The sequence below is a fragment of the Coffea arabica genome, chromosome 11c (genome assembly GCF_036785885.1).
Source record: "Coffea arabica cultivar ET-39 chromosome 11c, Coffea Arabica ET-39 HiFi, whole genome shotgun sequence".
In the NCBI taxonomy this organism is placed as follows: Eukaryota; Viridiplantae; Streptophyta; class Magnoliopsida; order Gentianales; family Rubiaceae; genus Coffea; species Coffea arabica.
This window is the reverse complement of record NC_092330.1, coordinates 42,486,278-42,506,372: the sequence shown is the minus strand read 5'-3', so window position 1 is coordinate 42,506,372 and position 20,095 is coordinate 42,486,278. Positions and strand designations below refer to the sequence as shown.

At 36.6% G+C, this 20,095-nt stretch overlaps 3 protein-coding genes and 1 non-coding gene across 5 annotated transcripts; 2 read left to right on the top strand and 2 right to left on the bottom strand.

Annotated features, from left to right (window-relative positions):
- Positions 1–221: 221 nt before the first annotated feature.
- On the top strand, positions 222–6,251 carry LOC113715429 (protein NRT1/ PTR FAMILY 4.6-like). 2 transcript variants are annotated; one of them, XM_027239618.2, is made up of 5 exons: positions 222–434; positions 536–644; positions 998–1,215; positions 4,352–4,792; positions 5,051–6,251. In XM_027239618.2, the coding sequence occupies exons 1-5, from the start codon at positions 432–434 to the stop codon at positions 6,026–6,028; spliced, it is 1,749 nt and encodes a 582-aa protein (XP_027095419.2). In that variant the 5' UTR covers positions 222–431; the 3' UTR covers positions 6,029–6,251. The 2 variants fall into 2 exon arrangements, with proteins under 2 accessions (XP_027095419.2, XP_027095420.1); XM_027239619.2 differs by lacking the exons at positions 222–434; positions 536–644; positions 998–1,215 and adding an exon at positions 3,715–4,140.
- Positions 6,252–7,715: 1,464 nt separating this feature from the next.
- TRNAA-AGC (transfer RNA alanine (anticodon AGC)) lies at positions 7,716–7,788 on the top strand. The gene has a single exon. It is a non-coding gene; the product is annotated as a tRNA-Ala (tRNA).
- Positions 7,789–12,481: 4,693 nt separating this feature from the next.
- LOC113715592 (aldehyde oxidase GLOX-like) lies at positions 12,482–14,617 on the bottom strand. Its single transcript, XM_027239830.2, has one exon. The coding sequence runs from the start codon at positions 14,352–14,354 to the stop codon at positions 12,531–12,533; it is 1,824 nt and encodes a 607-aa protein (XP_027095631.2). The 5' UTR covers positions 14,355–14,617; the 3' UTR covers positions 12,482–12,530.
- A 499-nt stretch (positions 14,618–15,116) lies between these two features.
- Positions 15,117–19,857, bottom strand: LOC113717263 (protein TWIN LOV 1-like). Its single transcript, XM_027242008.2, has 7 exons — positions 18,545–19,857; positions 18,043–18,253; positions 17,860–17,924; positions 17,637–17,716; positions 17,455–17,510; positions 17,275–17,338; positions 15,117–15,583 (listed from the first exon to the last, which is right to left on the bottom strand). Exons 1-7 carry the CDS (start codon positions 19,095–19,097, stop codon positions 15,437–15,439), a joined length of 1,176 nt encoding a protein of 391 aa, XP_027097809.1. The 5' UTR covers positions 19,098–19,857; the 3' UTR covers positions 15,117–15,436.
- Between the last annotated feature and the right edge of the window lie 238 nt (positions 19,858–20,095).

Below are 20,095 nucleotides of genomic sequence, written 5' to 3'. Positions count from 1 at the left end.
AATATTTTTTTTTTCTTCTCCCTTCTATTCATTCAGGACATAGATACATACATTTCCTTATAATCCAAGGGAATCCCAGTTCACACCTTCATTATCTGTCTCTGTTATCTACAGTGTATTCTGTGTTCTCCCTTAAAAGTGGATACTTGAGTGCCTAAACAAAGATCAATAACACATGACCAAAATAAAACAACGCTAGAGTTGTTAAAGATTTGTGATCAGACTAGTATAAAAAGAGCTTTAAGGGGTTAGAGGCTTTTTCTACTAAAGGGTCTGAACTCTAGACGGTTCTCTCTAAGTTGGACCCTTTCTTGTCTCTCAACTCTTCAAATTAAACTTCTCACGTTTGATCCCCCCCCCCTCCTCCTCTTCACCCAATCCCCCTCTTCCTTTCTTGGCTTCAATTTTCCTCTGCAGCAGAGAAGAAAGAAATGGTTAGTTGTTCTTCATCCTCCTCCTCCCTTCGCTTTGAACCTTTGGGAAAAAAAAAAAAAAAAAAAAAAGCGACGTGCTTATCTCGTGGAGTTTTCTGCAGGAAGTGGAAAACCAGCAGCCGGGCTCATGGGAAGGGTATGTAAATTGGAGAAACAGGCCTGCACTCAAAGGCCGCCATGGCGGCATGGTAGCTGCATCCTTCGTCTTAGGTAAGGAAAAATCTTCCAAGCACCGATACCTGTTCTTGCATGTGTCCTAATTTTCCTTGCCTCGGTGAATACAAACCTATAAATGCACTGCCACTATTGTATTGTCGTCGTCGGAAAAGGGTCGGACTCTCTATGATGGGACTTTGATTAAATCGTAGTCCATTACCTCATTTATTTATTCATATAGTGCCATACTACTTTTTTTTTTTATCTGCAGGAGTACTTTGGTTTACCATTGTGCATGCTGTGCGAGTAGTAGTAGGCTAATGAATTCTTGTTCGAGTACAACATATTAATGCCTTTTGTGTTGATTATGGACAACTTTTTTTCCTTTTTTTTTTTTTTTTGTATAGTGGCTGAGGTGTTGGAGAATTTAGCATATCTGGCGAATGCAAGCAACTTGGTACTGTATTTCTCGGAATACATGCACTTCTCACCATCAAATTCAGCGAATTCTGTGACAAATTTCATGGGCACCGCTTTCCTGCTTGCCCTTGTTGGAGGGTTCTTGTCCGATGCCTTCTTCACCACTTATTTCATCTATCTCATAGGTGCCCTCATTGAATTCCTGGTAATCAACCACCATCCTTTTTTTTTTTTCTTGAATAAGTTCTTCCTTCTTTATCGACCAACAACAGGCTGCTTTAATTTATTTAAAAGAAGAAGAAGGAAAAAAAAAAAAAAAACAAGGAGTGATTGGTCTGCTGTAATTTCTTGGCTCCACACATAATAGTTACATAGATTCACTAGTCTTCAATTGCTCTCAAGTTCAACATATTCCACCTTGCAAGTTGTCAATGACTCCAGCCACTTAGCTTTAAAGAAAACCAAATTTCTGCTAGCTATAGCATGATGACTCAACTTTCCGGCCCCCTCAGCCAAAGGGACAAGAACTAAAATGTGACAAATGCCATGCCACAGTGGAAATCCTAAGATTTATCAGATTTGGTTCAGGCCAATAACACTTCAAGCTTAGGATTTTCATTTTAATCTTTCTGAGCAGGATCCTGGGGACGGGAAATTCAAAGTCAACTACTGCACTTGATAGGAAGTGAATTTATGAGAAAATAGAAAGAAAAAAGAAAAAAAAAAAATGGGTCATCGAGTTCACAGCCAGTTCAAAAGTCAAGCTTGATAGACGGTATTTCACGTGTCTTCACCTTGATGGGCAACAATTACACCCTTTTTGTAAAAGGGGTCCTTTTCGTCCTCCCCTCCTTTTGGGTCTGTGTGGAAGTTGACATAATAATTTCCAAGTTCGATAGCCAATAAAAATAAAAATACCTTTAGAATCCTAATCATGCATGTCTCGATCATCTATCTCTTTGAGATGGCAAAATTTTTTTTTAAAAAAAAAATTATCATTTTTAAAGGATTAAAATCCATAAGTGCTCTGGAGAGAATTAGATTAAATGATAAGATAAAAGAAATTATATTATAAATAAAAGGGTTGAATTCAAAAATTTTCACTTATCAATATTTATATATACATAAAAATTAATTTTTTTATACTAATTATATATACGCGATAGATAAACAAACGTTGAATGAATAATAATTACGTGAAATTTAACTTTGAGGATTTCTTTAAATACGTAAAAGACATGCATTGTGATTCCAATTCATGCATTGCATGGTATGTTCCTATTCTTGTGTAAAATTCAGGGTGCGTCATGCCAGGAAGGACGAAAGCAAACTTCATTATCGTAATTTCCGCTGAAAAGGCAGCGTATACATAACATACCCATTTTTGTTTTGTGGCGTTAGTATTTTTGTCACCAATAACGTCTTACCACCGAAGCCAGCTGCGGCCCCTCCCCATTCTACCGCATGCACGCTTTCTTAGCCTCAGCGTCACATAAAATTTTTGCCCTATTTTGTTTTGTCGGGCTGTCCCTTTTCCAGTTTCTTATTCCGTGAAGACAACTCCCCTCATGCAATCATTTCAATCAACCATCTTGTCTTCTTTCTTCTTTAAGATAAATTCGCCACGATGGCCAGCGAGCGATTCATGTTTTTCTTTCGGCGATCATACATTGGGCGCGGCGTTCCAAATCTTACAATTCTACCAATTGAATCGCACGACATGCCCAATTGAATTGTTCTTCCAAGTAATTAGAGGAGTGTTCTGCGACCATCCAAATGTACAAGATGGATTGGAATCTTGTTGGTCCGACATATCTCTGATTGGATGAAGCAGCATCAAGTGGGCTGCAAAACCACCACATATATATATATATATATATATATGCATGGTGATGATGTGTCAGTTGTTTTTGTCGAAAATCTCTTGTCATCAAAAGATGTAGAGTGGCTGATCGTCTGCGGGTCTGTTATAAGCAAAGACAAATAATCCAGGTCAGCTAATTCAAAGAATTTATCATGCTTGCTGAACAGTGTCTATCGCGTATCTAAATGCTCGGTTCCATACGCTGAGATTAGAAGATTAGCCAGCCATTGCGGTAAGATACTCTCAACATGCACCCGTAGGCTGGAGGATGGCGAAACAGGTGTGTTGTTTTGAGTGGTACACCCCATGCCTCGGTTACACTGCCATTAGGACAGAGCCACATAACATTCCATTTCTGAGAGGCAACACCATTACGGTGACATGTCAGGGTTAATTATCCTTATTCGGAGCGCTAGTCCAATGGAATAACTTGGCCTCAGAGAAAGGCCACAGGATTCTCTTTTTTCCTTCTTCTCTTCCTATGGAGTATTATTATTATTATTGTGACTTTCTGATAAGCAAGGCCACATGATATCATGCGAAAGGTGACAGCTGTTTGAGTTGATGACCACTCGGTGAAACGCCCCCATCATCGAATGGACCGGACCCCAGCTACAGAAAACGAAAATCCTCCTGGTCTAGTTGCATCATGCACGTGAGCCCCCGGACACTCCGTCCCATAGAGTCATACTTAATATTAAGGGTGCTCGGTAAAACTCGCTGAATTGTTAAATTTGGTACTATATTTTAGTGTATCACTTATCACTCACTTTTAGGAGTTAATTTTATCTAGAAAGTTCAGTATCGATTACTTAATTTAAATATTTAAATTTTTTTTTTTTGTTATCAAACTCGTCTGAATATGCTAAATTTATTAAATTTAAATATTATTAGAATTGGATTATCAAACGGGACACCTCTCGCCACGGTTTGTGTCTAGTCGGTTTGATGTTACCCTACCCTTGGAGAAATTTTGGTTCGACCACCGCCAAAACCAAGTCGTATTTGCTCGTTTGATGCGTCGCTTTCTACATGTAAACACCTGAAGTTGGGGGGAATATGTAATTGTACCCAAATTAAAGGGTAAACTGCATGGAGCTAAAAGTACATCTTGAGTTCCCTTTCCCGTGAGAGGTTGGGAAGCTTTTATAATTATTGCACCCTTCGTCTGTGAAGATTGTGGAAAGAACCCCTCAACACGGGCTTACGATGCGAAACCTAGGACGCACTACTAGTTTAGGTCAGAGGAGCCAATCATACGAGCAGGTCAGCCCGAATTCTGAGCCTTCAAAAGTTGCATGTCCTGTCCCATAACAACTGTCAACATAGGGAGCAAAATGAACCCCGGGCTCAGGAATTGAACTAGCGTAAATTTGATACTAGGAAATATACATATCATCTCTTTGAATTCCCGGTGATCAGATGTTTACGTACGATCATCTTCCTGGCCTCACCATTTATTTGACTGTTGTATCAGGGCTTGGTGATACTGACGGTGCAAGCTCACTCGCCATCTCTAAAGCCACCAAAATGTGACCCTGCAACCCCTAGCATTCCATGCCAAAAAGTTCATGGTGCAAAAGCTGCTATGTTATTCATCGGCCTATATCTGGTGGCATTGGGGGTTGGAGGCATCAAAGGGTCGCTACCGGCACATGGGGCGGAGCAGTTTGACGAGGACAGCCCTAAGGGCAGGAAGCAAAGATCCACATTCTTCAATTACTTCGTGTTTTGCCTCTCGTGTGGAGCTTTGATTGCCGTGACCCTTGTGGTGTGGGTTGAGGACAATAAGGGGTGGCAATGGGGATTTGGGATCTCCACTTTTGCAATATTGTTGTCAATTCCAATTTTCCTCCTGGGATCGACTTATTACAGAAACAAGATACCAAATGGAAGTCCGCTTACCACAATAGTCAAGGTCAGTTTAAGAGCAATGCTAGCGTTTGAACCTTAAAACGCTGCCCAAATAGTCAGCTTAATACTACTAGTTTATTCACTTTAACTCTGATGCCACATAAATCTGGAATCCTCATGGATTCAACTGGTTCGAACTTCTAATTTTGGAAAAAGAAGAAAATGAAAAAAAAAAAAAAAAAAGATTGTGGTTCAAAACTACTACGACCTCACGTGCAGGTCAACTACATTTTCCTAATAAACACATTGCTTGAATGAACAGGTTTTGCTCGCCGCACTGCTGAATTCATTCAAATCAAGGGGCTCAAACAATGCTATAGCTAGCATGGCAACAAGTCCTACTCCAACTCCAGCATCTGAGGAAGAAGGTGGAAATATAAAGAGTAAAACAGTTGAACCAACCCAGGAGACTCCATCAAAAAGTCTCCAGTTCCTCAACAGAGCAGTGGGAGACAACTCGACTGCTGGTGCACTAGACTGCTCAGTGCAACAAGTGGAAGAAGTCAAGGTTGTGATTAAAATCCTCCCCATCTTTGCTTGTACCATAATTCTGAACTGCTGCCTTGCCCAACTGTCCACGTTCTCAGTTCAACAAGCTGCAACCATGAACACTAAACTTGGCTCCTTAAAAGTCCCTCCGGCATCTCTTCCAATTTTCCCTGTAATCTTCATGATGTTCCTAGCACCAGTATACGACCATTGCATCATCCCCTTTGCTCGTAGAGCCACAAAAACAGAGATGGGAATCAGTCATCTTCAACGCATTGGCATTGGATTAGTCCTATCCATTCTAGCAATGGCAGTGGCAGCTATAGTTGAAATCAAGCGGAAGAGAGTAGCTATGGATACTGGATTACTTGACACCACCACGCCATTGCCCCTCACATTTTTCTGGATTGCTTTCCAATACTTGTTCCTGGGATCAGCTGATCTTTTCACATTAGCAGGATTATTGGAATTTTTCTTCACAGAAGCTCCGAGTAGCATGAGATCTCTGGCTACCTCTCTTTCCTGGGCTTCACTGGCAATGGGATACTATCTCAGCACTGTGATTGTCTCAATTGTTAACAGTGCCACAGGAAACTCCAATCACAAGCCGTGGCTGTCAGGGAGCAACTTGAATCACTATCACTTGGACAGATTTTACTGGGTGATGTGTGTCCTAAGTGGTCTGAATTTCTTGCACTATCTATTTTGGGCAATGCGATACAAATATAGATCAGGTAGGGCCCCTAACTAATGGGCAATCGTGAAAACTAATGGGCAATCCTGAAATGTAAAAAGTGAACTCCCAAATTTTAAGTCATATATAGTTTACTGTGAGAATTAAGGTTAAGAGTATAGGAAGACAGTCCGGTGGCTGTAAATATGTCCAATGATTTGCTGCATTTGGTTGTTCACATCGTAGAGTCAGCAAGAGGAATAGTATTACTATATATTTGAAAATTGAGATAATTTTGCAATTTGTCTCTGCATCTAAATACCAAAGCCTTCCTGCACAACCCAGGCTGCAACCAGGTTATCGTCTTCCTGATACCACCATCCACGATATTTTTTGAAGTGACCTTTGATGTATCTACAATTACGGCGTTCATTGCAAGGTCAGAGCATTGTCCGCTATGCCGTCTGAGGCACTCTCATTAAAATCATTGTTTTAATTTAGCGATGTGGCCACCATTTCTTGAAATTTTGAGGAGATTGGACTTCAGGTTCAGTACTAGTAGAAGGCTATCTCTGACTGCTGATCGATCACAACAGTGTCCTAATTTTGATTAGCCATTGCTGCACGATATATTTATACTACATTACATGTTTCGTTTGGTTTGAGGAATTTGACGAAACATTTAAAATTCATCCGTATCGTTTGGTTTGAGGAATTCTTGATTTGTTGAAGAACAGGCAGTTTTCTTGAAATCATAAAAGAAGAACTGTTATATGATATATTTGTGATATAATATTGTTAGTATTTCTCCATAAGATTGAAAATTTTTTGAAAAATTCAAAATTTTAACATATTATCAATAGCATCCACGAAGAGTACTTTTCTGCAGAATTCTGAAAAGTTGGATCATTGGAGAAGAGATAGTCTATTAAAGATCATGAAAGAAGAAAGGGAAATCAGAAATTTATAATTATATTTATAAAGATTTTATATATATTTGTAAGTATACTAGTGATAAAAAAAAAAAAAAAAAGGGGACTTCATAAATGTACTTGTCAATGTTGAAATGAAAAGTACATTCTGTTGAAGGTTGTGCAAAAAGAAAAGAATGTGTCTTGAAGATCATGAAAGGAAGGAATCAGGAATTTGTAATATGTTAATAAGTATTTTTTTTATAGTATTGCTTTCAAAAAAATTTTAAATAAAATAGAATGTAACCACTGATAGTTAAGATTGAAGAGCATGAATGGTGGAGCTAGGAGTCTCCACTAAGGGCAAATTTTGGCTTGTTACATCTCTTATGAGTACCTATTCTTATAAATTATTGTAACCACTACATTTCATACATCATCTATGAGTACCTATTATTTAAAAATATTACAAATTAAAAAAATGAGTGAAAAATTAATTTATTATTATTTTCATTAAAGAAACCTTTTTCCAAAATGAGTATCCAAATAGTGACAAATAGATATACAATAGTCTGTAATTGCCTTATTTTTTGAAACATTTTTTAAACTCTTAAAAATTTTAAGATAATTTTTGCCAAAGTCAGATAAACTTTTTCGTTTATCTATTTACTACTTGGAAACTTACACAATCTCAGAACTTATGCAATGTAAGTGATAGTTGGCATTTTTTGTGCATTTCACGCTATGCATTAGGAGTATTTTTACTACAAGCAACTTTGTCCTAATATGCTAATCAGCTTGTCACGTGGCTCGCAGAACTCGTTTTATTATGGATAAAAAAAAAACCTCAACATGGGGATGTAGCTCAGATGGTAGAGCGCTCGCTTAGCATGCGAGAGGTACGGGGATCGATACCCCGCATCTCCATGTGTTCTTACTCTTACCTTTGTTCTTGCTTTGTTTGGCGCTTTTCTGGCAAATTATGCAAGCGCATTTTTTTTCCCCACAAATTCTACCTTTGCTATCATTAGATGAATGATTGATAATTTCTTACTTTCAGCTCTTTATTCTTTTGTTTTTAAACTTATTTGAATCAAAAAAGATTTTTTTTTAAAGTAATTTGGTAATAATAACGTTTTTATTTTCAGTTGTTCAAGATACTATGTGAATGAATCTATTACCAAATCTAATGAGTTAAATGTAAAGCAAAGACAAAACATTTAGTTTGTATGCTTATTCTTTGCTCTAAAATCAAGAATAGATTCAATAAATTTAAAAATAGAAGAAATGATCGATATAGAAATAAATTTTGAATTTTATTCCATAATAATTCAAAATAATTCTCAATATTTGCTCTTACTTAATCTTGTAGTACTTCCTTAGAGACTATCAGTAGTGTTTCACTTCATGAGGTCTAATATGTCAAACACTAAACCAATTTTTTCTTGTCATCTTTTTCCATCACAAAAAAAAAAAAAATTTTTTTGGCTTGCCCCGCGTGAAATGGATTAAAGCTTTCTTAAGACCCTTATCATTTATTTATTCATTGGCTTCTAGTATTTTCATAACATCTTTAAAAATGACACGCAAAGAAACTGTAACGCTTGAATGAATTTTCCGTCCTTCCAAAATTGCTGTCCTCCACCAAATTTATATATATTCTCCAACTACAACGAAATCTAAACAGACGTAGATTTTATAATCAATGCGTCTTTGTCTCCTTCTGATGGCAAACGCATATAATTGTCCGATTTGAATTATTGGTTAAGAGCTTTAATGGAAGCTGTTTTTACTTTTAATGATGTGTTTTAGCTGCTATGATTTAATTCCGCTTTTTCCTTTGGTTGAAATTTTAATTTCCACCAAATTAAATTCTCCAACCACAATTGGTACAAGATGGATCAATTAGATAATCAATATTATGAATACAGACAAACCATAGTCATTTCCAATTTTGAATTGGTCAAAAGCTTGAATGATAGCTTATCTTTTTTGGCTGTGTGCTTCCATCCTATTATTATAATATTACTTCTATGATAGAAACAATAATTAATGAGTTTAAACATTAAAATCAACACGGACAAAACATTAAAATGACAAAAATGCTTGAAAAATTTTCCAATTATCTTCTTCCATTGCAAAGCTGCTCTCCACAATTACACTTTCCAACCACAAAAGATGCATGACACGCGGACAACAAAATCAATTACTATTCCAATTTGGCCCAGGCTCCAGGAGATGGAATACCATCATGGACCACAAACATCATATAATAGCCCGGGGGCGCAATGTTTTTGGTTGGTGGCGCATACACCGTCATATTGTACACCCCATTTGAAATCTCCTCTACACTAGCACAGTCCAACACCAACAGCCGTTGATTCATCGCAAAGGAGTGTGTTGTAAATGATGGTGCAATCAAGGTTACGTCAAACCCTCGACCAGGATTCAAATGCTTCAGATCAAGCTTCACAGACAACTGCTGGCCGTAGGATATCACATTCACATTTCCTGGGGCCCCCTCAATGGAAGAAATTGAAGGCCGTACATCATCAAACTGTGGGTCCAAGTAATGCGGGGAAAAGGCTTCCAGGCTCGTATTAGTTGGACTAGGCTTGGTGCCCCGCGGTTCCGCGGGTGCCCATTATTAACTGTCTTAGGCTAATGTAAGATTTATTTAATAACATAAATTTATAGTATTTTATATGATAATAGAGTTGAAATAGTGGATAGTGAAGTGATATATTGGATTGATTTATTTATAAATAGATATAGTAAAATTGATGTGATTTGTATTGTGTTTTTTAACATTAATATGATCTAAAGATTTGATGGATAATATTGGTTTCAAAAAATTTTGTTTTTTAATTTTAATTTAGTGATAAGTAAATATTATTTAAATTAATGGAATATATATTAATTTTTTAAAGTTCATAGGATGAAAAATTAGGTGGAGAATTACATTGAGAGTGTTATAATTTATTGTACTTTGGGCATAGGTAGTTTATGTATTTTAGGATGATGATATTTTCATAATTTGGATAGCGAGGATGAGAAAGTGTGCATTGTTGCAGTGGAAAAGTCTATGAAAAAGGATATAAAAGAATAGGAAGTTTGTTAAAAAATAAATGGATAATAGATATTTTTTTTGGCCAAATTTGATATAGTTTGGGTGTTGTGTGATGAGATAAATTAATAATTTGGAATAATTTGATACTATATCTTGGTAAAATATGTGTTTATTCATTAAGTAGGTTTTTTCGATAAGTAAAGATGATATTGATTTAGTTATGAATGAATGTGATTGAAATATATGGAAGCTGTATTTTTTTAATTAATAGAATCCGAATAGTTAAAGGATAATATAAATTTTGAGAGCAAAGAGATTTTATATTAATAGTTTAGTAATAAATGGATATTATTGAAAGTAAGGTGACGTGTATAATTTTTTTTTTTATAAGAAATAGAAATGATTGCACATGAAAATTATAGAGTTTAATCATTGTAATTTATAGTAGAATTTTTAAATATTTATTGTTTGATGTTTATGCGACTTATTTTATGGTACTCAAAGTTGTAGTGAATTTTGTATTAATATATATATAGGTATACGATATATTTTGTAATATGTGTGCATATATATATATATATGTATATATATGCGCATGTGTGTTTAATATTTTATTTAGGAGATATGATGGTTTAATTTTTTTGTGGTTTTGTTTGTTTGTTATATTTTTATTATTTATTTCTTTATATATGTATATATACGTGTGTGTATGTATATTTAATTTTTTATTTGAGTTTGTACGATTGTTTAATATTGTTTTAGCGTGTCTATCTTTTCTAGTTTTTGTTTGTTTGTTATATTTGTGGTGTTCCTATTTGTCTTGTGATTCATGTGTCAATATGATAATGTTTTTTTGAGTTGCATCATGTATATTTTTGCTATATATATAGGGGTGCGGTTTTAAGTATTTGTCTATAAATTTTTGGTAGTTTGGTTATCTTTGTTATAGTTTTAGAGAAAAGTTTGTCTTTTTTATTTTGATTTTCAAAGGTATATATTTGAATTTTGAAAATTTTGAAATATTATCGAAGTAACATTTTTGAAATAGAGGGAAATTATCCTGTATTTTTAAAAACAATTAGTCGTATTAATGCAAGCAAATACAAAGCGGCACAATTGATTTATATTTATTAGATGCAGACAAAATTTAATACTTGCATTAATTTTTTGAAAATTAATAAGATTCCAAAATCTAAAGATAACACAATTTCGAAGAGTCCGTTACTTCATTGATATCGAAAATTAATAATGCTTGATTGAATAGCATACATGAATAAATATCTATTTAATGATGAAGTAATTTATTTATTGATTAATCAATATCTTACTTTAAATGAACGAATAGCACATGGACTTATGCGTAAGGGAAATTTAAATTACAATTTGCTGACTTGAATAACACTCATTATCTGTTAATATGAAGTAGCATAACGTAACACATAGAATTTGTATTGTTCTGTATATATTAGATGCACACAGAATTTTTATCGATTCGCATATTTTTTAGAAAATTAATATCTTTGTTAATAAATATATATTTTGGAGAAAGTTAATAAATGTAAAAGAGCAGAGGGAATTATATTTTAAAGAAAGACACGTTAATACAAAGTTAGGAAATTGAGATTTTTGTGAGAATTATATTTTGAAAGGAAGTTAATTATATTTTTGTGAGAATTATATTTGTGAGAATTATATTTTTGTTGAAGGAAGTTAATAAATGAAATCGATAAATTAATATTTTTGTTAATAAAGTCAGATAACAAAGGACAAAATCGATTGCAAACACAATTGCAGCAGTGGAAGATGCAGTAGAAACAAAAGGACAAAATTGGCCACAAAATTACAAAGGAACCAGGAGAAAAGGGCACAATCGGAAGAAGGGAACAAAAGCAGAAATGAGGAAAAGCCCACCAGCAGCCAAAGGGGCTGCATGGAACCTGTGAAAAGACAAAAAAGGACGAAATCACCAACAGAATTGCATTGAAACCAAGTTGACTGTAGCAGCACCTTCGGCGCTTTATGTAGTTTAGGATATTTTACCCCCTCAAATTTATAGCTCCCGGTGGGATTGCTTTCGCCCACTAATACCCTCGTTCAATGTAAGTTATTGTTATTATAAATTTACCCCATTTAATAAGAATTTATTCATTTTTTATCATCAATTCAAGTTCTCATAAAGTTATATTTTAATTAATGTGAGGATATTTTAATAAAATAGCTACCTAAATTGATTGTTTTAACAAAATTAACTACTTTTTCTTAAATTGTGTGAAAAAAGAACCAAAACTATCAAAGTGGGACAGAGAAGGTACCTTTTTCCCTCACATACATCAAATCGCTACAGTAATTTTTTCATGAAAAATGCAATCCAAACGAGACCTTAGTTTGAGATAGTACTCCTATATGAAAGTGGGAAATTAATTTTTTAAGAGACAGCTAGCTTATGTTACACTACATAACATGACTAAGTTTTTCTTATCTAATGCTAAGAAGAAAATAAAAAATAAAAAATAAAAAATAAAAAATAAAAAGAGTAGAGTTTACTGCACCAAAATAATCTCTTCACTAAAAGCCATAGGAACAAAATTTGATCTGATAATCATTTCATTCTTATCCAAACACCAGTAGATGGTATGCCCCCATTAACAGCAAACGTCATGTAGTATCCTGGGGGTGCAATATTTCTTGTTGGAGGTGCACACACGGTAACCTTGAACGCAAATGCAGACAGCTGCTGGTACCCAACCACATCCAACATCACCAGCCGTTGATTCATTGCAAAAGAATGCGTGGTAAAAGATGGCGCAATCATAGTAACTCTGAAATCTTGACCGGGAGGGTGCAAACCGAGAGTAAACGTGATGGAGAACTGCTGACCGTAGGATATGATATTATCCGTGGGACCCTCGAAGGTCAAAATTGAAGGCCGCAATTGGGAGTATTGTGGGCCCAAGTAAGGTGGCAAAAATGCCTCTAAAGTCAAATCTGTGGGGTACTTTACTCCGGTAAACCTGTACAACGCATGAGGATTACTTCCACCTACTAGAACTCTTCCGTCTGGCAGCAGGACAGCAGCTGAGTGGTAGAGCCTTGGGTTTACTGTGGGGTTGAGCACAGTAAATCTCTGTTGCGGATCCATCTCACTGGGTCTGTAAAGGACCGGGTGCAAAACCGGGTCATCCGCTAATTCCCACCCGGCCGATCCTTTTGATGCGCCGTTCAAGATAAGCACATCACCCGTGGGTAGCAACAGCATATCGGGCATGACCCGATTCATAGGCATTGTTTCCATCTCCCATTCAGGATCCGGATCCGTGACCCTCAACCGCCCACAACTCTTAGAAGCTGCCACGTACACACCCAGCCTAGCTTGAATATACGAACCGCCATTAGCTCCACCGCAGATCATCACCTCCACCTCCGGCGACGGCGACCCCAATCGCGAACCACTTCCGGGTAACCGGAGTGGCAACAACACCGACGAGCCCGTTGACGGATAAGACCTTTTTTCGCCAGGAATCGGGGGAAATTTTCTTAAAATCTTGTTATTAACGTAATCCAATATAACCGAATGCTGGTTGGCGAAAACAAAGAGATTTCCGTCTGGTAGTAGATGCAAGAACGGGTAGAGATTGTTCTCCTCTCTCGGGTCGGACGTTTCCTTCAAGAATTGTAGCCAGTAAACCTCAGCATTGCTGAAAAACACCGAGTTCTTGGGAAAGAACTCATAGCTAAAAGCTCTCCGGCCACCTACGATGATAATCCTGCCGTCGGGGAGAATCTGGTTGGAGGCATACCATCTTCTAACGGTCAAGTTCTGTGGGAGTTCAATCCAATCACAGAAATCGTTGTTGCATGGGGTGAACAACCGTATTTTATCGGCACCGCCGCGGTAGCCGCCTGTCTGGACAAGGACTCCATCTGGGTTGACGGCGGCGGAGGAGCACCAGACATCAGTTTGGACCATGAGGGGTCGAAAAGTGTTAGTGACAATGTCGTAAATGACTGAATGAGCAGTGCAGTCGATCCGAAGTTTGCCGTCGACGCTGAACCGGCATCTTCCAAACGGGAGGGAGATATTGGACCTGCCGAAGTCGGTCCGGTCGAAGATGACGACTTTGTTGTTGTATAGAAGCTGCATGTGCATGGCGGAGATGCCTATACTTTTTTGTAAAAGAATCCATAAACCACCTGGGTTTATGGGCCCGGATGATGAGGATGGAGGAATATTGGCCGAATCCGACGGCGCTTGAGGAAGTTCTGGTTCAAATTCAGACCGAGGAGGTAGTGAGGGATGAATGAAAAATGGGAGTGGATTATTTTCTTGAAATGGTGAGGATGAAATTGATGAATAAGTGGGAAAAGGGAAAACGAGCATGATGATGATCAAGAAGATGAATGACTGGTGTTTTTGTGAGGCCATTTTTCTTGTTTTCTTGAATTGGAAAAAGGAAGTCTAGTCTCTTGGGTAAAGAAAATTGAGCGTTGATTCCATGATTGAATTTAAACTCTGGCCGGGAAATGGACTGAGAACTGGAAAATGGGGATAGAGAATGTGATGGAGCTAGCCTCGTAATTGACAGGTGACAGCAGATTACTAGAGCAGAAGCGGTGGTTTCTCGTTAGAGTGTATATAATGGCTGGATTAAGTCACTGTTAAAGTTCCAAGACAAACTCGTTTTCTTGGGTTGCTATCACTATGATTAAGGGTGTCACGATTAAGTTTGCTGCCTAATTATGAGGAAGTTCTTTTACAAAGATTAGCTTCAGGGGCATCAGTAGGCTTAATTGTGTTAATCAAGACTAGCCCAAAAATATATTTATTGCTGGAGAAATGGGACTGCATTGGTTCGTGGATTTGCCTCTTTGGAAGGAAATTTAGTCGTGCTCGCAAGTTCGTAATCAATATTTTGAACGAGTATGTGAAGAGGCCGACACAGATATAGATTATCAACACTGCTAAAAGGTTGCTGTAAACTTTCCTGGCTTTGCATGTTTCACCCAGACAGATTATCAAATCAGTCTAAAGACGTACACATTTCCTCACATGAATCAAATTTGTTGTCCCACAAACACTGCCCCAAATGAGTCTTGACTATAGACAGTTGCCGTTCCAAATTTCCAATCCATTTAGCTGGAATCACAGTGGGATGTAGTACAATCAGATAAAAATGTGACACATATCTTGAAAACTCACCGCTGTCAAATTCTTACATGACCAGTTCAGATCTCAGTACAAGAGTTGTACATCAAGACAACTTTACACGGGAAGCAAAGCACCTCTAAGCAATATCATCTGGAGTCGCGCTACTAAATTTGAAGGCACTGTTCCAGATCATTAGTCGCCTAAGAAACAATGCAAAGTTCAATGAAGTCCAAACTATACAACAATCTACCTCTCATGTGTCCCAACATCTACATCTCCTGAAACCGCTTTGATCGATGACTTTTCAGGCAGCAACATCCACGATAACAAAAAATGAAATCAGAAAAAACTAGGGGCTGCTAGGAGGTGCTGGCACCTATTGACAAGCTTCTAACCGCCACTTTGACAGCGCCCACAACGCTAAGATGCTCCATCGCAGGACTCAACCCTTGTTTACCCTGACTGTTGCAACTACTACTTATCTGGACCCCCACAAAGTATGCTACCTGTGCAGGCATCAAGCAACAAGAGGGAACGTGCTACGTTAGATGCTTACAGAGTCCATGTTGATCATGCGATGACAGGAGTAAGAGAGTGTTTGTAATAAATTCAAAATACATCGTGCGCGAGTCCATAGTAAGATCTACACTAGATGCAATATACACCGAAATTTTCGAGAATATTGCAGAAGTAGAACATCACAAATGAGCTAAATTCAGGATTTGAGATGCTACTATCTATAAATGATTAGTCCAAGAAATCTCTTAATGTTATCGATCAGGAGATTCATTAAAAGTTACGAAGCTTGAGTACACTTTACAGAATGATTTCAGCTATCTCAAGCAGCAAGAAATGTGCAATGTGCAATAAAGGACATGCATCTAAAACATACAGGTAATAATGCTACCATTGCATCCAATCAGGTCCTTCCAATTTGAACCGTATTTTCTTATTCCATATGCACTACAGAGATACAAATTAAAGAACTAAACACCAATGAAGCTTTATAACAATAATGAGGAAATTAGTCTGAGACTGGGAAAAAAAGAATAACAAATAAAATAAAATAATATGACATGGAAGCACGAGGAGAAGATTCATGGAAATATAAATCACTGGTGGAGGGTGTATCTGATGGTAGCGAAGCTGTATGGATAGAAAAACAATAAAATTTCTGCAATGATATACGCTTTGTAGATTCGTAATTGAACTCCCGACATACTGAATCTAATGGCTTACTGTCGCAATTATCATATTTCAAATCTGAATTCAATTGTCACTATCGCAATTATCATATTTCAAATCCTTTATTGACAGAAATTGATGGAGTTTCACAATTATCATATCCTTTAACTGAAAATATCACTTATCATTGAGTCATAGATCAACTGTTAGTATATAGAACCTACTTACTGAGTTATGCTGAAAGCAACAATACAATAGGTAAAATGAAACAACAAAGTGAAAAACCAAGGAGAAAACAAAGAAGATGAGGAGGATTATCATGGTACCGAGAAAAAACCAAGAATTTGCTTGTATCTGCACGAAAAACAAAACTATCATACTCCTTCCGTCCCACTTTGATAGTTTTGGTTTTTTTTTTTTTCCCCTTCACACAGTTTAAGAAAAATTAGTCAACTTTATTGGAAGGGTGAATCTAGCTTACTATTTTCATAAAATACCCTTACATTAATATTATTAGTATAACTAACCATTATACCTTTTCGTTAATTGCAACAACAATATTGATGAAAAACTGCATCATTCAAGGCATGAATCAAAGCAATTAATGAATAAGGTAGATTTCATTCACTAATAACAAAGTACATTAAATAAGTGCATTCTAGAGAAGTTAAAAGCTAACCATATTCTTCAATTTGAAAGTGGACTATAATTTGGAATGGATAAAAATGGAAAACAAGACTATCAAAGTGGGATGGGGAAGTAATCCTTTAAGTGTCATATTCAGTGCAAAGGTCATGTCTTGATGCTTTAGTATTACAGGCAAATTTATGGTGCGTGTGGAAGATCCATATCCCATAAGCAATGCAGATATCCAGACTGTATAACATCAAAATTTCTTACCAAGGACTAGCTCAGTGATACAAAAGACATTCTTTAATTGACAATCAGCAAGTTTACCCAGTGATAGTAGGGGACAAAAAAAAAAGACAGTTGCTGAATGCCGAAGAATTACCTTTCCTGTAGCATTACGGACAGGTGAAATGTGAAGAAAATTCCAAAATGAAGTCTTGTCTTTTCTGATAACAAAATGGCAATACAGATGATTCAGCTATAAACATGAATTCAGTAAGCTGCTAATCAACTAGATCTTTCACTTTTATTTAACTTAGAATGAGTAAATTATTAAAAATACCTGTAATTAAGGATATGTACAGTGCATGGTCTCTCATTTCGAATGCATTCTGCTATCTGACAAAGAACAATTAGCCAGCGGTTACATTCATTTGCTTTCCTTTTATGTAGAATACTAAAATTTTGAAGCCCTCAAAGTCAAAACAAAGATTGACTACAAAACCAAATTGGAGAATAAGTTACCTCAAATTGAGTGGCAGAAACTGTGTCCAGCCCACTTAAAAATCTACAGTTACGCCCCAATACTTCATGCCGTGCATAACCTATTGAATCATGGATACAAGAACAAAATGAGAAGACTAAAGACATCGTTTTGAAGTTTTCTACCAAGTGGAAGTTCGTCAGGGTTGGATTGAGCTTGATTAAGACAGACAAACAAACAAGTTAACCGATATTTGGTAGGTACCTGTCAATTTCAGAAAGGCATCACTGGCATACACAATTGGCATGTCATGTAAGTGTGGATCAGTTCTGCAAGGAAACAGAAAGTGTTTCCAAAAAATGGAAAGCAGAACATCAATAACCTGGGGAAAGAATACAGTTATTGGGCAGCAACAGTTACAAATAGTTGGAAATTGAAACAACTCACAATACAAAGCTTTGTTTGATTCTACCAAATGATATATTAATGGAGGCACCAAGACCCATTCCAGATAGGCAGCATGCTTTTCCACACACCAATCGACCAGTGACCTCACTCTCACTATAGTGAGCTAGGACTGAGAGAATGTTGCTAATAGCAGTAGCAGCTTTCCTCTTCTCCAGCTCACTTGCCTCACAAGGCTGATCGATCTCTAATTCTACAAATCAAGGAACGTAAACATCACATGGTTTAACAAAAATGAGAATCTGATTTACAATAATCCTACTCCTCCAAATGTGAGATAAAGTAACATCTTACTATTCAGCATTTGTACGTGGGTCACTGTTTCTTCCCAAAAAGGAGAGTAACAATCCACAAAACTGACAAACAAAAGCCCTCCCTCACCCCCCCAAGACACAAATTTTTACTAGCTAAAGCACTGAAAGTGGCAATGAAAGCACAATATTATGCTATTATGGCACTGGAAACATTAGAATTTGAGACAAACCTCTATCATCTGAGTTCAATAAGTAATCCAGAGCCAATCCACGTCCCACTTCCATGACGGAATCAGAAGTCACCTCTCTCCGACAGCACCCAAGAAATCCAGTTCCATCTTCACACAACTTTGAGGGATTCCTCACAACTCTGGACTTTCTCAAGATAGGCACTTGAACTCCCAGAAAGTGAACCACCCTTCCATCCTCCTTAGCAAAAACAGGACACATATGAAACAACATCCAAAATGGAGTCCCATCTTTCCTATAATTCAACAAACTAATCTGTATAGCCTTCTCTTGCCTAATTGCCTCACGAATTTCCAGAACAGATCTTCGATTAGTTTTAGGCCCCTGAAACATTCTTCCATTCTTCCCAATCACCTGGTCTTTAGAATAACCAAATATTTTCAGAAAAGCACTTGAAGCAAACACAATTGGGTGCCCAGAAATGGAAGGATCAGTTATAAGGAAACTATCACCCAATTCATCAAGTGCTTCTCTAACCCCATCTGAGTATCTAACATGAAAAGATTGTTCAATCAATCCCAGTTGTGGTTCCATATCAATCGAACTACAACAAATTTCCCCTCAAACACTGTACCTTTACAATCAAATAACAAGCAAAATCCCATGTGGTAGTTTCACTTGCAGCTGTTTCTGCCTAAATTCAAAATTTCAACTTCAACCCATCAAAGTAATACCATACCAGAGAAAAATATCAAGCAGCGGAGAATCCATCAAAAGAGAACATAGTAAACACAAATATCGCAACTTTATACCAAAAGAGAGCTTGCTGATGCATGAATTCTGTGTACTCTAGTTGAAGAAAAGCATAACGGACAAAAGGGCGAATCCAAAGCATATAATACTACCAATTTGTGAGAGTTCGGTGGTCTTACTAGGAACAGTTTACAAGATGCCTTTGACGGAGTTGTCTCTACATGAAAATATCAAAGGAGAAGTATTCATACGAATGAACAAAAAGGATTAGGAGATGCCCATCACTCATTGTTCAAGCATGAATTATGTGTAGGACACTCTCAATCAAGAAGGGACCGTAGGGGAGAGAGACGGTTTTGAGTTCACAAGTTGCAAAATATACATATGCATATATATTATATTCTATCAAAAAATTTCTCAGTTATATGACAGCGTTTTTGACGCTATTCAATCATCAGCCAGAATGTGGATGAAAAGAACTGAGGGTGGCTATTCATTGCTAGTCTGTTTCGTCAAGGGGTTCATCTTGGATGTGTCGTGATCAAAATCAATTCTCCCTACCCAAAAGGTTAATTCTTGAGGTAAATCTATTATATCTATATGCATTGCAGACGCGATTTTTAGCTGAGACTTGGTTTCCAAACTTTCTATTCTTTAAATATCTTGAAATATATTTTTAAAATTCTTTTATTTTTAAATATTTTTTAAAATATATTATTAAAATTTTACTACAGTAAAATTTTTTTAAAATATCTTAAAAAACAACTAATCTAAACGAATTTTTTTACCCTTTTGTCTTAAAGAGGGAACAAATTTTAGTGAAATCTTCTACTCTAATA